At 51.3% G+C, this 14,232-nt stretch overlaps 1 protein-coding gene across 1 annotated transcript; it reads left to right on the top strand.

The window, feature by feature from the left end:
* Positions 1-4,177: 4,177 nt before the first annotated feature.
* On the top strand, positions 4,178-12,933 carry LOC116791167 (fatty-acid amide hydrolase 1-like). Its single transcript, XM_032696910.1, has 15 exons — positions 4,178-4,406; positions 5,526-5,639; positions 6,345-6,488; positions 6,818-6,951; positions 7,955-8,161; positions 8,575-8,615; positions 9,187-9,311; positions 9,496-9,621; positions 9,890-9,987; positions 10,367-10,466; positions 10,753-10,793; positions 11,363-11,402; positions 11,929-12,037; positions 12,358-12,503; positions 12,595-12,933. The coding sequence occupies exons 1-15, from the start codon at positions 4,239-4,241 to the stop codon at positions 12,721-12,723; spliced, it is 1,722 nt and encodes a 573-aa protein (XP_032552801.1). The 5' UTR covers positions 4,178-4,238; the 3' UTR covers positions 12,724-12,933.
* The last annotated feature ends 1,299 nt before the right edge of the window (positions 12,934-14,232 follow it).

Raw genomic sequence — 14,232 nt, 5'->3', positions numbered from 1 at the left:
TGAGGAGCGTTTAACCATCTTCTCCATGCTGGCTTCGCCCTGTAAAGTTTTAAACACAGAAATCACCCTCGTTCTTCTCTCTGTGATGCACGACAAAGGAAAAGAAGGGGTGAAACTTGTCCCCCCATTCACCTGCTTTGCTGTTCTAGCTCTGCTTCCCCCTGCTCGAGCACCAGAGCTGCTCAGTGTGTATGTAAATCTGTGTCAGTACCCACAACAGCCCCCATCTCCTGCTCTCTTCCTCTGAGCAGACAGAGTAATTACAGTGTAGCAGTGCCAGCACAAGGCGTTTCTGCTGATGAATGCACTCAATCTAAGCACAGTTTTATGTATCATTAATTCCTTTAGCGTTCAAAAAAATAACTTTTTTGATGGCAGATAATACTGTAATCACTCACAATTGCCAATAAAATTATCTTCATTCAGCTGTGTAAAACAACTACATGAGTAATTTTACTCACTTAGAATTTCTTTTTTTTTTAATTTATTTTTTAATGCAAAACTGTTTAGATTCAGATTGTTTTAACACAGACTACTAGAAATAAGTTCCCGCTCCCCCATTTATATAGAAAGGAGGTTTTCAAAAGCTGAAACCAGTTGCTTAAGGTGTCTTGAGCAATCTTAGGGATCTCCCAAAGGGTCCCTTCCATCCTAGGGACCCCACTGCTACGATTTCTTCAGCTTTTCTGTACTCTCCATCAAGCTACCATGCAACAGCTGCCAGGTGCTACAAGTAGCAAGAGAGTTTGTGCAAGTGCAAGTTGCACATGTAAGTCATGGTCCTAGGTCAACTCCTCCTCCACTCTGCTGGAAAACACGTGAGCAATCCCTAATCTGCTTCAGAACAGAGTCCACAAAGCTGGCACAAACCATGTGTTCAAACTGACTGTGGTACCTCAGACACTCCAGCTTGAGGCAGATTTGGAGCTGTCAGCCCTCCCACTGACAGACCTCTGTAGCACAGGCAGCAAGGAGGACAAGAACCTTCCACAGGCAGAAGTGACTACAAAGTGAGCAACAGAAGTGTCAAGGAGTGAACAACTTGGTTGAAACATGCAATTTTCTTGCAGGGGCAAAAGGAATCACTGCCACGTAATGCTACCTCTTGCCCAAGCTGCTGAGCAACCTTCTCACAGGGGTTAAACTCCAGCTCTGAGAGGAGTTGCTTCACCTTTTTGCAGATCATGTTGACTAATCCCACTCCAGAGTCAGGAACCTACTAGGAGAGGAGAAATTAAGGAAGAGGGACTATTGGCTGTTGTAAGTGTAGCTTGGATCTTCTCCCAGAGGGCTAGATCCTGGGAAGTGGGTGACTGGCAGCTGGTGGCAGGAGCAGGTTGTTAATCTCTGGGAAACAGTCCAAAAGCAGTAGGGTGAAATGGAAAAACAGAAGTGTAAAATTCCTGGGTGAACAGTTTCTGATTTCCTCTTTGAAAATAAGGGGAGTAAATGAAATTAGCTGTGGGAGGCCAACAGGAGATGTTACTTCCCTCTAGGACACAGATAAACTGTGGATCTCCCTACTGCAGGAGGCTGTGAGTGTCGGAATTGTGTTGCATCACACAAGAAATATGTGTGTGAGCACACAGCTATTAGTCACTCTAACCTAACCTCTGGCTTGAGAGGCCACAGCATTCCGGACACCAGGAGACAGTGCTAAGGAAAACACCACCGTGTGTTTGCTGTGCTCTTGCCACTGCTCTGGTGTCAGGTGAACAGGAACCAGCTGATCCTTCAGCCTGAGCCGGTCTGGCTGACTGTGTGTGTGATTTGTCACAGATAGAAGATGACGCCTTTCTGCCCCTCCTTTGGTAACTGCAGGGTTACAGCATCTCTGGGGTGTGGTGTCCCAGTCACAGCTCTATGAACGCAGGGGGGTGTGTGGGCAATGGGGAAAGATGTTTTCATGGATCCAGCTGATCCTTTCATCTTCCCTTAGCCACAGGTTGCAGCCCTGCCAGGCAGTGAAGGAGGAGCAGGGGTAGGATCAATCTTCAGTTCCAGCACCCCAATCTTTGGTTTCTTTTTGCAGCAGCATATGGGCAGCCCTGTGGACATAACAGCAGAAAAGTTCACTTGCTTATCTGGCAAGGACACACCAGTGTCCCAGAGGGACATCAGGGTATCACTTTCCCCACAAGCCAGCAGTTGGCCCCCACCCCAGCCCACAAGGAGCAAGATCAGATCCCTTTAACCTCTCTTAGACATTCCCAGGCACATCCTCCTGGACAGAACATTCCCAGCTGCCACCTGCATACGCTGGAGCCCCCCATCCTCTGCTCTGTGTCATCCCCTGGCCCTTCTCTGCTGGCAGCTGGGTCATAGCACAGACCTACTGTGGTTTTTGGATTTCCCATGCTCTGATTTAACTTCCTGGGGCTGGCCAGCCCCAGCAGAGACCCAAGCTTTACCACTGTCCTGCCTGATGCCTCAACCCCACTTATTTACCCCCATACACTTTGCCAGGAAAGGGGAGAAAGAGAGTCTCTGGCAGCAGCTCCTGGTATAACACTCCTGTTTCGTTTTCTTCTCTTTCACAAGATGAACTGCAGAAATTGAAAATTGTTCCTGCATGAAAGGTTTCAAACCGGGTTTAAACTAGGGGGAAGAGGGTTGGAGAAGTAATATTGTCTTCCACGAGAACTAGTTTTAACTTCTGTTTCTCCAAAGTTCCCCACCTTTCTTGTTCTCATGTTAAAACACCTCAGGTGCACATGGCTTTACAGCCTGCAAGGGATCAGCCCTGTTTTGGCACTGTGCTACCACGGGGTGAGATCAGTGCAGCTGAGGGTGAGATCAGTGCAGGAGCCTGAAGCCTCAGGGGCGAGAAAGAAGGAAAGATTGAGATAGGCATGACAGACAACATCTGCTCTCACCAACCTTGAGCTGATTACATGCTCCTGACTCAGTTCAAGGGCACTCCCACCAACCCAATCCCCTCACAGTTCCTTGTGAGTAGTCTGCAAGCATGGGACTGCAGCGTCCTTGGGAGTTTGCATTACTGTGTAACCCTCTGAGTTCCATGGTCTGAAAAGGGAGGGGAAGGGGAAGGAAAAAAAAAAAAAAGAAGAAAAAACCCCAACTCAGCAGGGAAAGCCGCCATTCTTGCATGTAATTTCCTTGACCCAGATAACAGGCAGCTGCTTATCCTCAGAACAAGAAGGCCACAAGTTCAGGGAGGGCTGAGTATTTCTGAGGCTTCCACAGTGTTCAGCAAAGAGCCCCAGGACATGGTGTACATACAGTGCAGCAGTTCCTTCTGAGGCAGCCAGGCGCTGGCACAAGTGGCTCGAGTGCTGCCAGAGCAGCCCTGAGATCCTGAAGACTGAAGTAAAAAAAGCCAGTGGCCTGAGCAATAACGCCAGGAAAATAATCAAGTCTGGATGCATATAACTCCATCATATTTTCTAGCTCAGCATCTGCCTGCAGGTGGGTTGGGAGCAGCTCGTCCTGCTGGGAGGCAGAGAAAGTGAGAAAATATCCCAGATCCTTCCCAACAGGTTTTTCACAACTCTATGGGCAGTATTAAAGCGGATAGCTTGAAATATTTGCTGACTAACTTTTGGGAGTGGTGAAGTTTTTTTTAAGGACAAGACCCCATGTCGGGCTGGTGGCCAAAGAAATTATTCTGGACTTCCCCTCTAAACGAAGCGCAAGGCCGCGGAGAGCAGGGATGCCAGAGTTCTTTTGTTGGAAGCCGCGGTACTCAGCATAGCGCAGGCACACCCATGACTCTGCCCGTGACAAGTAAACTCCGCTGGCCACCTCCTGGGACATTTACTGTTTCTTTTTCCCACAGAGTTGCTTCGCTCTAAGAAATGCAAAGGAGTCAGGTATCTTTGGGACTCCCCTCGCTGCTGCTTTGATGCTCCAAGCCAGGACTGCCCGCAGAGGGACGGAAAAATTACGAGGAGATCAAAGCCTCGCTCCGGGAACGGAAAAGCGAATAAACCTCATCAGATAGAGACCACCCAGCACAGGGAGGGGCGAGCTGTCACCCAGGAACTCTTCCTGCTGCCGAACCTCCCCCTCCCTGCCCGCGCCGCGCCCGCACAGCGGCAAACGGGTGAAATCCCTCTCCGGCTCGGAATCCTGCCCAGGTTTTGCCTCGCTCTCCGCACCGGCGGGCGGGTGCCCTTGGCCGGGCCGTGCGGGCGGCGCCGGGCGCGGGCGGAGCGGGCGGTGGTGCCGAGCGGGGCGGTCCCCGCCGGGCCGGGGGTCCCCGCTGCAGCCCCGCCATGCGGGTCCCGCTGCCCGCCCTGCTCGGCGGCTCGGCCGCCCTCCTGCTGCTGCTGCTGCGATGGCGGCGGCGGCGGGGGCTCTGGAGGAAGGTGGCGGAGGCGCAGCAGCGGCAGGAGCGCAGCCTGGTGCAGATGGAGACGGCAGCGCAGCGCTTTCGGGAGCAGGTGAGCGCCGGGAGCCGCAGTCCTCGCTCCCACACCCAGGCGGGTGGGCGAGCCGAGCCACCTCTGCCCGGCGGGGGCTCCGCACCTGGGCGCTTTTCCCGTCGCACAACCCCCCCTGTGCCGCCTTTCCTGAGAGGCGCGGCTGCTCCCGCAGGGCTGTCCGGGCTGCCAAGCGGTATCCCGGCTCCTTCATATGGACCCGCGGGGATTCGTTGTTGTTATTTTCCTTTTCTGAGCCAACGTGTGCATGTACCCGTCGGCATCGCAGCGATCGCCGCTGTCGTGGGGATGAGGAGGAAGCGCTACCTGGGGCAGCGGGGGATAACGGGATAAACAGTCACTGGCTGCGAGGAAAGGAAAATCCCTGTCTGAAAGCTTTCCGGCACCTTCGCCGTGGTGGGAGGCTCGGGCTGGTTGAGGGGGCAGCTGGAAGAGGCGAGAGGCGATGTGTTATCAGCAGAGGCCAAAGAGCAGCCGCAGCTGCAGGGGGAGATGCGTTTGTGCGCCGCAATCCCGTTAGGCAACCCGGCCTCAGGCTGGAGCAGAGCCATTCGGGTTCAGAGTCCAGCTTGAGGGGAGAGTTTTGACACGTTTTTCATGGTATTTAGTAGATGGTGAGGAAATTTCTGCTGACCCAAAAAAGACCTGACTGCTGCCAGCCAAGGGGCTCCCTGATTTTTGCGCTTCCCTGTAGGATATCTTGGTGGTGCCAGGAGAAGAGCTGGCTCCAGGTCCGGGTTTGTTCCTTGGCGTAACAATGTCTATAATCATGATGCCAGCTCCCACTCTGTAATTCAGCAGAGAGCATTGCACTAAGATGTTCCCCCAGGCCTGTCAGAACAAAGCTGTGTGAAAGGCTGTATTTTAATCAGCACGTGCTTGATGAGGCTGCTCTAGCTAGGAAGCAAGCCTGCGAAAGCCTGGGCTAGTACTGGCCCTGCAGGTTTCACACCATGCTCGCTGGTATCAGGTAGAGCAGGATGTGGTCTTGAGGCAGATTCTACATTTAGCTGCTAAATTGAAGATATTTTTTTGTGTGGGTTACAAAGGGGACCAAGGAGAAAGCAACCCACCAGCTGAAGCAGAGGTGTAACATTGCCTGTTCAACCTTTCCCATAGAATCCTTCTGTGAATGTAGTCTCCATCCTCTCTCTGCCTTTGCCGGAGCTGTCCAAGAAACTCCGTGATGGCTCCCTCCCTCTGGACCACGTCTTCTATGCCTATGTGGGCAAGGTGAGGAGCAGGGGTGGCGGGGCAGCATCTTACCCACAGTGGGACTGGCTTTTTTTTTGAGAAGCCCAGCACAAGGTTCAAACCTGTTTTAAATGCTGCCACTGCTCACTGGTTAGTGAGCCCTTCTGTGCTTTTCTGTGAGTGAGGAGAGAGCTGGGCTTTTGACTGCCATAGTTCTCAGCTTGGTTTGGAACAAAAAGTAGCAGCAAACTCAGCATCTGGAGAGCCCATACCTTCCTAGGTGAGTCCACACCTTCTCTGGGCAGGTATACCTGTAGGGAAGTCACAGAGTGCTGCTGTTGTCTTCCCTCTATCTCCAAATGGGTTGGTAAACCTCAAAAAGTCAGTGTTCATGTTCATTCTCTACTTTTGCCATAATGTCCCGATCACCTCCTAGGTTCTCTCTTTGGGATTATCATTTTTGCCACCCCAGAAGCTCAGTCAAGTCCACGGTATTCATCTGGGCTGAGTGCTTCCCTCATCATGCACCAGCTGGTGCTATGGCCCACCCTGTGTCCAGAAATAATTTTGAAGTTTGGCATGAAAATGTCTTGAAAAGGAGCAGAAAGGGCTGCCCTGATACCGACTGCTCAGATGGGGAGATGGAAAAGGGGGAAGAGGGAGGTATTCCTTTGCAGAACAGAAGGCCACTGTGCAGTGCTGCAGGCTGTGTTTTACCTGTGGGCTTTGCCTGCTTTCCCCAAGGCCCTCCAAATCGCCACAGAAACCAACTGCATCACGGAGTATCTGCAGGAGAGCGAGACCCAGCTCCGGAAGGCGAAGCTGACGGGGAAGCAAGGTTTGCTCTACGGGGTGCCAGTCAGCATCAAAGACTCCATCGACTGCCAGGTACTGCCAACGTGATTTTGTGCGTATCCTGAGATCCACGTGGTTTGAAGTTTGGTGGCAAGGGGAGGTTTGGCCTCAGCATGTGGCTTGACTTTGTCGCAGCTGATGTGGGATGGCCTGCCCTGTCAGGTGAGGGGGTTTGCTGCCTCGTCTCCTGTATAAGCCAACAGGGAAGACTGGTCAGATTTACTGTCAATGCACTAAGAAATGTGTGTGTGGTGGATGGGTTGTTGGAGGTGTGTGTATATGCTTAAATATATAAATAAAAATACAGGGGCAGGGGGAATTGCACTCCTCCATTTGGAAACCTCGTTGTCCTGTGTTCCCAGGGTCACGATTCCACCATGGGTTTTATAAAGAACCTCAATAAACCCGCAGCAGAGGACAGTGTGGTGGTGCAGGTGCTCAGGAGACAGGGGGCAATTCCATTTGTCAAAACCAATGTTCCCCAGTCCCTCATCAGGTAGGTGGGTGCTCCATTCCCTCAGCATAGTGTTGGTACTCCCTTCCTCATCTCAGGGGAGGGTTTCTACCCAGTCTCATTCTCATTTCCCTCCTCTTTTTATATAACACCTGGTCCCCATCCCTTATGTCTTTAAGTTTCACTTAAAAAAAGCAAACACATTTACACTGAGGATGAAAATTAGTTCCAAATGAAATGAAGAAGCAAAAGAGGACAAGGAGAGAAATTGTTGCTCTTCTTTCCTGTCCTGGGTGGTTTTAAATCACTTTTTTCTTTTTTTAAATTAACCTCTCAGAGATGATCCTACAGTGCAAACACATATTCATGGAAGGGGAAGCTAGTTTAGCTAACAACCTCAAATTATCCTGCTCCCAAACATCCTGCTGTATCTGGCAAGACCACTCTTGGTGTCATTGATATGGGGTGAGCTCAGGTGTGCTCTGCTGGACAGTGTCCCTGCATCCTGCCAAGTGAGCTCTGACAAAGCTCCTCTGTGGGTGACTATTGCCCAAGTCCTATGAAATGCCTTCCTTAAGGTGATGTGGCAATGGCTGACCATGTTTCAAAAAAGCCACCCAGACAGGTTGCCTCGGGAATTATCAGATTTTGCACCAGTTCCTGGGGAAGTCCAATGTCAAATATCGCTGCAGTTGGCATTTGGCCTGTTCTCAAGCAGGGGCTCAGCTTTGGGTGTCCTGTGGCACTTGGGACTAGCTGAACAAGGAGACTTTCCAGAAGGCTTACTGTATTTGTGCTGCCAGAGGTTCTCTCTGAGGAAGGCTTAGTGACACTGAAATTAGCTGTCAGTGAATCCAGGTCCTGTGACTACCAGGAAAAGCCTGGTGGTCTTCATGGGATCTTTAAGAAGCTCCGTCAGACTAAGTGATGTCAATGTAACAACTAATGAATTACCTGATTACCTTCTCAGGGTCTTTTTGTAGTGACTGGGCTCCACAGCAGCAGATACCCGCATTCCTCATTTGCAATCTCTCTCTCTGTTTAGCTATGACTGCAAGAACATAATCTTTGGTCAGACGCGCAACCCTCTGCTCTACACCAGAACTCCCGGAGGCTCCTCTGGTGGAGAAGGGGCACTTGTAGGAGGTGGTGGCTCCATCTTGGGCATTGGGACGGATGTAGGAGGGAGCCTACGTTTTCCTGCTGCCTTCTGTGGGGTCTGTGCACTCAAACCCACCGGGAACAGACTCAGGTACTGTGAGAAATGCAGCGATGTCTGTAGGTGGGACCGGCCCTACCAACTGCTGTGCTGGGATGATCCTACTCCTGTGGGCAAGGGGAAACTTGGGAGGAACTGGGAAGGGCTTGTTTATCACTTCTGCCTGGGCATTTTCTGGAGCTATATGGAAGGAAGCATCAGTTCTCCCAGAATGGAGATGGGGAAACTTCTCCATCCAGATGCTAAGGGGGTGGTTGTTCCTGACTGACAGGACACTTGGGCCTAGGCTAGAGTCTCTCTCGGATTTCCCCTTGGCTCTTCCTTGGCTCTTCCTTCTGCCAACCTTTGCATCTGCAATTTTAATTAATACTTGCTACTACTTAAAGCCTTTCCCTTCAACAAAAAATACTCAGCTGCTGTACTGTGTGTGTCTCTTCTCTTTGCAGTAAAAGAGGAGTACTGTCTGGAGTCGTTGGGCAGAAGGCAGGTAGGAATTGACGGCTGTCCCCCAGGGAGGGCAGCAGGGCAGGGAAGAGAAGGACCCTCAGATGGTTATGGGGGACTTTCTCCAAGACCTGTATATACAAGCAGGTTCCCTTTCGGGGACTTTTTTCAGAGAGCCACCTCCACATACCATGATTTCTGAGAAACTGAAATATGCATGAGTCCAGTAGAGCAGTTTGGGTAACACATAAACACATAAACAACACACACAGGTTGCTGCCGTGTCTGCCACTGCTTTGTGGGAGGTGGGATTAGCAGTCAAAGGGGGTGTTTAGTGTTGTCCTTGTGTCATGACTGACAAAGCTTTTTGTTTATTTGTTTTGTAAATCGTGAAATGGAGACGCCAGGGCACATATTGATGGATAACAGCTCTGGGTCCATAATGATGGACCTGGTGGTGGGAAGACACTTGCAGGCATCCCCAGCCCAATTCTTAAAGAGGAACTGTTACCAACATTACACTAAAGACAAAATGATTCCAAAAGGTCCTGCTTTTGCAGAACATGCCCCTGAAAGATGCCCAGCCATGAATGTTCTCTTCTGGTCTCTTCCAGTGGCTGCAGCAGTGGGGCCATTGGCAAAAGACGTGGAGAGCCTGGCGCTGTGCCTGCGGGCGCTGCTGTGCGAGGACATGTTCAGCCTGGACAGCACAGTGCCACCCCTTCCCTTCAATGAAGAGGTACAGGACCTCAGAGGGGCTGGAAGTCTCTGGGAAGAGCTGCCATCACTCAGGGTGAAAACACCTGACCTGTGGGTGGGCACGTGGGCGAGAGAAGTGCTGCTTTCCAGACCTGCCCTGTGTCACAGGTGTACTGCTGGCTGCCCTGGTATCCTTCCAGCTGGCACTCTCCCTTGCTCTGCAGGTGTATTCCAGCACGCAGCCCCTCCGCATAGGGTACTATGAGACCGATTTCTTCACCATGCCGAGCCCTGCCATGAGACGTGCCGTCCGGGAGATGAAGCAGCTCTTGGAGGAGGCCGGCCACACGGTAGGAGCCGTGGGCTGCTTGGACATCAAGGGGCCAAGCCCATTCTGTATCTTTTGAGTCGTCAGTTGTTGCTTAAAGGGAAAACATAATTTTCAGGGAAGGATGGGTGAGGTGGGGAGGACGTGGTGACCTCAGATGCTAGAGGCTTTCCTGAGGGCTTGTCAGAAACTCCTCAACCCAGCTCGGCTCATTTTAAACCCTCGATAGCTTCTCCCACATGATTTCCTTGTGCCTCTGCCACTGATTACTTCCTCTCTTGTCCTTCCAGCTGGTGCCCTTCGAACTCACAAATGTGGACTACATGATCTTTAACTTCTGCGTCAGGGGAATGTTTGCAGATGGAGGCACTTCCTTTATCAAGAAATTGTAAGTAATGCCTGGAGCAGTTTGGTAGGATTGGTGCCTGTCTATAAAAATCCTTCCTAGGGTCTGGCTATCACATGGATGCAGGTAGCAGATCTATCAGATGTAGGTAGCAGCTTATAGGCACTGGGATTTACTGGGGAGCTTAGCATCAAGTAATTCAGCTGAACCTTGGTTCTCTTTTGGATTGTTACTAGCCTTGATAGACAGAAGAAGACTGAGAGCTGACATCCTGTAAATACTGTGAGAATCAGAATTGCCCAGTGGAATGGAGCAAACCTCTGTCACTTAGATATGCTGTTCAGAGGGGTTGGCTTGAGAAAGCTGATCTGCTGTGATTGCTTCCTACCACTGCTCAGCTAAACACTCCTTTCCCTTTCAGCAATGGGGAACTTGAAAAAGTCGGCACAGAGCTGCTCTTCTGGTTGGCAAAGTCACCACGCTGGTTGAAAACTCTCCTCTCCTGGATTGCCAAACCTTTCGTAAGCTCCATTTCTTTCTAGCATAGACAGAATTAAGCAGTATGTGGTGAATAACTTGTATCCCATTGCAATAAGGCTTTCTCAAAGAGAAGTCTCTAGGCATTGCTTCCTGGCTGTGCTCAGACACATCTCCAAACTGGAGTGATGCTATTTCTGTTCCTTCTCTCCCCACTTTGGGGAAAATCCACAAGTCCTGCCTGACCACTGAATAAACACCTTATATTTCTGACTGAGCTGTCTCAGGACACATCAATTATTTGCCTTTTTTTTACTTTCTCCTTCTCAGGTACCTCGATTTTCAAGTATCATAGCAAATATGAGAGCAAAGTGAGTAAATCTGAGCCTAACCAAGGGTGTGAAGATTTGGGTTTCTCTTCTGGGGAGCAGTGTTTGCTACATTAGGGACACTGCCCCAGCTGCACGTGCCTGAGGAAATGCAAGGCAGAAAACACAAGGGTGGGAGCAAACTGAGAGCAGTTTGTGTCAATGCCATAACCCTGCTGGGTTTGGGAAACTGTTCTAGTGTTGAGGTGGGAATGAGAGCAGGGGCTCACAGCCTCTTAGGAAGTGGATGAAGCCTGTGGGAATGAAATACGGTGTTTGCTTCAGCACTGGTTAATGCATCCATCATGCCACAGGGTAGGGACCCCATAAGGCAGAAAAAAGGTGTATGCACAGGGAAGGAGGCTTGCTCTGCAATGTCAGTGTTGGGCAGCTAGAGATAAAAAAGAACTCAAATTGTATAGCAGAGAGGGTATGCTAAAGTTCATTCTTCCTTTGGCTCCAGGGGCAGAGCTAACCTGTGCCCATCTGCTTTTTGCTGCTCTTCCCTACCTCTCAAGATTCTCTTTGCAACACCTTTTGATGCCTTTCATTGGTTTTGCTTCCTTTTTCAGCACAGTGGATGAAGTCTGGAGTCTTCATCACGAAATCGAGGTAAAGTATTGCATTTTGGGGTTAGACAGTTTTTGTTTGATTTCTCTTTGGGAAGAGGCAGATTCAGTGCCCACCAAGGTTAGGAGATGATCAGTGATGTAAGGTAGGAACATGTCACTCCTCAACTGATCTCACTTGGACATGCGAGTCCTCAGCACATTTAAAGATTAGGACAACATGTAGACAAGTTCATGATTCTGAATCAGGCCTGTATTTTTTACACCTACACTTTGAAAACGTAGGTCATCACCTGCAGCAGGTGACCTTGTCCCAGGTCACCATGTGCCCCTGCACTCAGTCATTTCCCACCTCCAGTTTACCAGGGAGAGGGTGCTTTGTATGCTGAGCGGGCTGCTGGCCAGGCAGCAAAAGGTTGCTGGATTTTAGCAGAACCAGGCCTGATGTAGCCTGTTGGCTGGTCCCAGAGAAGAGCTGAGAACGTGGCTGGATGCCCAAGGAGAGCCTCGACCAGCAGCCATGGGATGGCACATCCACCCCACTGACCACCAGCACATTTCCTTCTCAGGACTTTTGTCACCAGTTCATTGCCCAGTGGAAAAAGCTGAATCTGGATGTCATGCTCTGTCCCATGCTGGGCCCAGCCCTCAGCATCGGCTACCCTGGGAAGCTCTCAGGTAGGACTGCCTCCAGCACGGCCCTGCTGTGGCACTCCACCAGTATCCATGAGAAGTGTTCCTCCTCCCCTCACATCCCCAGGGCACTGGCTGGCCAGCACTGGGAAGAGCTCGTCCCTTGGGACAGCTGCAGTCCCAGCCCATGGGGTACTCCTGGGACAACCCCCCTGGTACATGTGGGAGCCCAGGGGCCGGTTTCTGCCCCTCAGCCCTTGAGTTCCCAGTGCAAGTGCCCTGTTTGGTGGAAGCTCACGAACACCAAGGAGGGTGAAGGCTTTCCCTGTGTCAGGCTGGCACTGCAAGCTCACCCTCTCCCCCAGTGGCAGTCAGCTACACCATGCTCTACAATGTCTTGGACTTCCCCGCTGGCGTGGTCCCTGTCACGATGGTGACGGATGAGGATGAGGAGGAGCTGAAGGACTACAAGGGCTACTATCGGGATTGGTGGGACCGGACCCTGGCAAAGGTGAGTGGTGCCAGGTTCCCCAGGGGCACGGGCACCCCCATCCCTTCGCCTGGACATCCTCATGCCCTCTCCCACTCTGTCTGTGCCTCAGGCCTTTGGTGGCAGCGTGGGGATGCCCGTGGCCGTGCAGTGCGTGGCCTTGCCGTGGCAGGAGGAGCTGTGCCTGCGGTTCATGAAGGAGGTGGAGAGACTCGCTCTGAAGAAGAACAGTTTCTTCTGAGACCCACGTGCTCGCCTGGAGCAGGATCCCAGCTCACATCAGCGTGGGTCATCCTTCGGTCTGACCCACAGGACTCATGTTCCCCTCAGTGAGGATGTGGTGATGACTGGGATTGCTGCTGGCTTTGGGGTACAAGGGGAAGGCAAGGTGAGCTCTGCAGTGGTGGAGTTCTCCAGTCATTGTCCTAATACAGTACCTTTTGTTATCTGAGTCTGTTATTTCAGGTCTGTTTGTGTGTGGGGTTGGGGTGGATTTTAATAGCCCTCTCAACACCCCCCAGGGAAACAAAAGAACACAATCTTTCTCATACAAATGGGGAAACTGAGGCATGGGGACTGGTTTTGTCTGAGATGCTTGGGCTCCTACTTGGAGTGCTGTAGGAACAGGGATTTTCCCCTCTGTTCTCAGCTCCCTGAGGATGAAATCTGGTGTTTTCCCTAGCACTCACCAGCAACCTGAAGTGAAAGCAGACTCTGGCAAGCAAGGAGGGAGCTGGCCCACTTCCCACAGCACTGTGCTGCTGGCACCCTGCACACCGTGAAGGAGAAATCAATAGAAACACAGAATGGTTTGGGTTGGAGGGGACCTTAGAGATCATCTAGTTCCACCCCCCCTTCCACAGGCAGGGACACCTTCCACTAGACCAGGTTGCTCAGAGCCCCATCCTACCTTGCCTTGAACACTTCAAGGTATGAGACATTCACAGATCTGGGTGCTCTATTCCAGTGTCTCATAACCCTCACAGTAAAGAATTTCTTCTTACATCTTATCTAAATCCACCCCTTTTCAGTTTGAAACCTGTATTGAGCAGCGTGCCAGGGTTGGATGCATGGCAGAGAGCCTGCCCTGCACACCTTCTCCTCCCCTTTGGCCCATACCAGCTTTTCCAGGAGGGTTTTCCAGCCACTGGCAGCCGCTGGCACTGGGATTGGCAGGACTGGCTGCTCCCAGCAAGTTTCCAAGAGTGTTCCAGAAAGGAATACCAGAATGCAAAAGTGTTTCCTCAATGTGGGAATGTCAAAAGCAGATGGTAACAAAGCTCTGGCAGGATTATTGTTTGGGGTTTTAGTGTATTGTTGTTTAAACCAGAGCTGTGCAAAAGCATGGAGTCTTTTCAAAGGCTGGGAGAGTGTTTATCACAGCCAAGGAGAAAGCAGCCCCCAGGACCCCCATTCTTTATCAGCAGGCTTTGAAAACAGGAGGGAGGGAGCTTCAGGCATTCCATGACTGAACGCTATGTAAAGCAAAGCCTCAAAAGAGTCTGGGTGGGGTTTTCCACCAGTCACAGGTGCTCTCTGCCCACACAGAAGATGCTGGATGGGGTTATCTGTTTGTATTTTAAAATTCAAGCCTGGAGGAGCTCGTGCCAGGAAAGGCAATGCCACCAGCACTCCTGCTCCCAGAGAGCCAAGCACTGTTGGTTTACTGCTCTCTCCCTGGCATGGAGGTGGGCAGGGTGCAGGAGTCCAAACCACGGAGCCACCAGTGAACCTGAGCCTGTAATTATTC

This window comes from Chiroxiphia lanceolata, chromosome 9, assembly GCF_009829145.1.
Source record: "Chiroxiphia lanceolata isolate bChiLan1 chromosome 9, bChiLan1.pri, whole genome shotgun sequence".
NCBI classification, from domain to species: domain Eukaryota; kingdom Metazoa; phylum Chordata; class Aves; order Passeriformes; family Pipridae; genus Chiroxiphia; species Chiroxiphia lanceolata.
The sequence above is the reverse complement of the archived record's forward strand: the minus strand, read 5'-3'. Positions and strand labels throughout refer to the sequence as shown.

Bases quoted from the DNA above. Each gene is read 5' to 3' on its own strand.
- LOC116791167 (XM_032696910.1), top strand. From the start codon at position 4,239: ATGCGGGTCCCGCTGCCCGCCCTGCTCGGCGGCTCGGCCGCCCTCCTG. The intron at 9,988-10,366 runs GTAAGTAATGCC...TTTCCCTTTCAG, and splicing joins ACTTCCTTTATCAAGAAATT to CAATGGGGAACTTGAAAAAG. The intron at 12,504-12,594 runs GTGAGTGGTGCC...TCTGTGCCTCAG, and splicing joins GGGACCGGACCCTGGCAAAG to GCCTTTGGTGGCAGCGTGGG.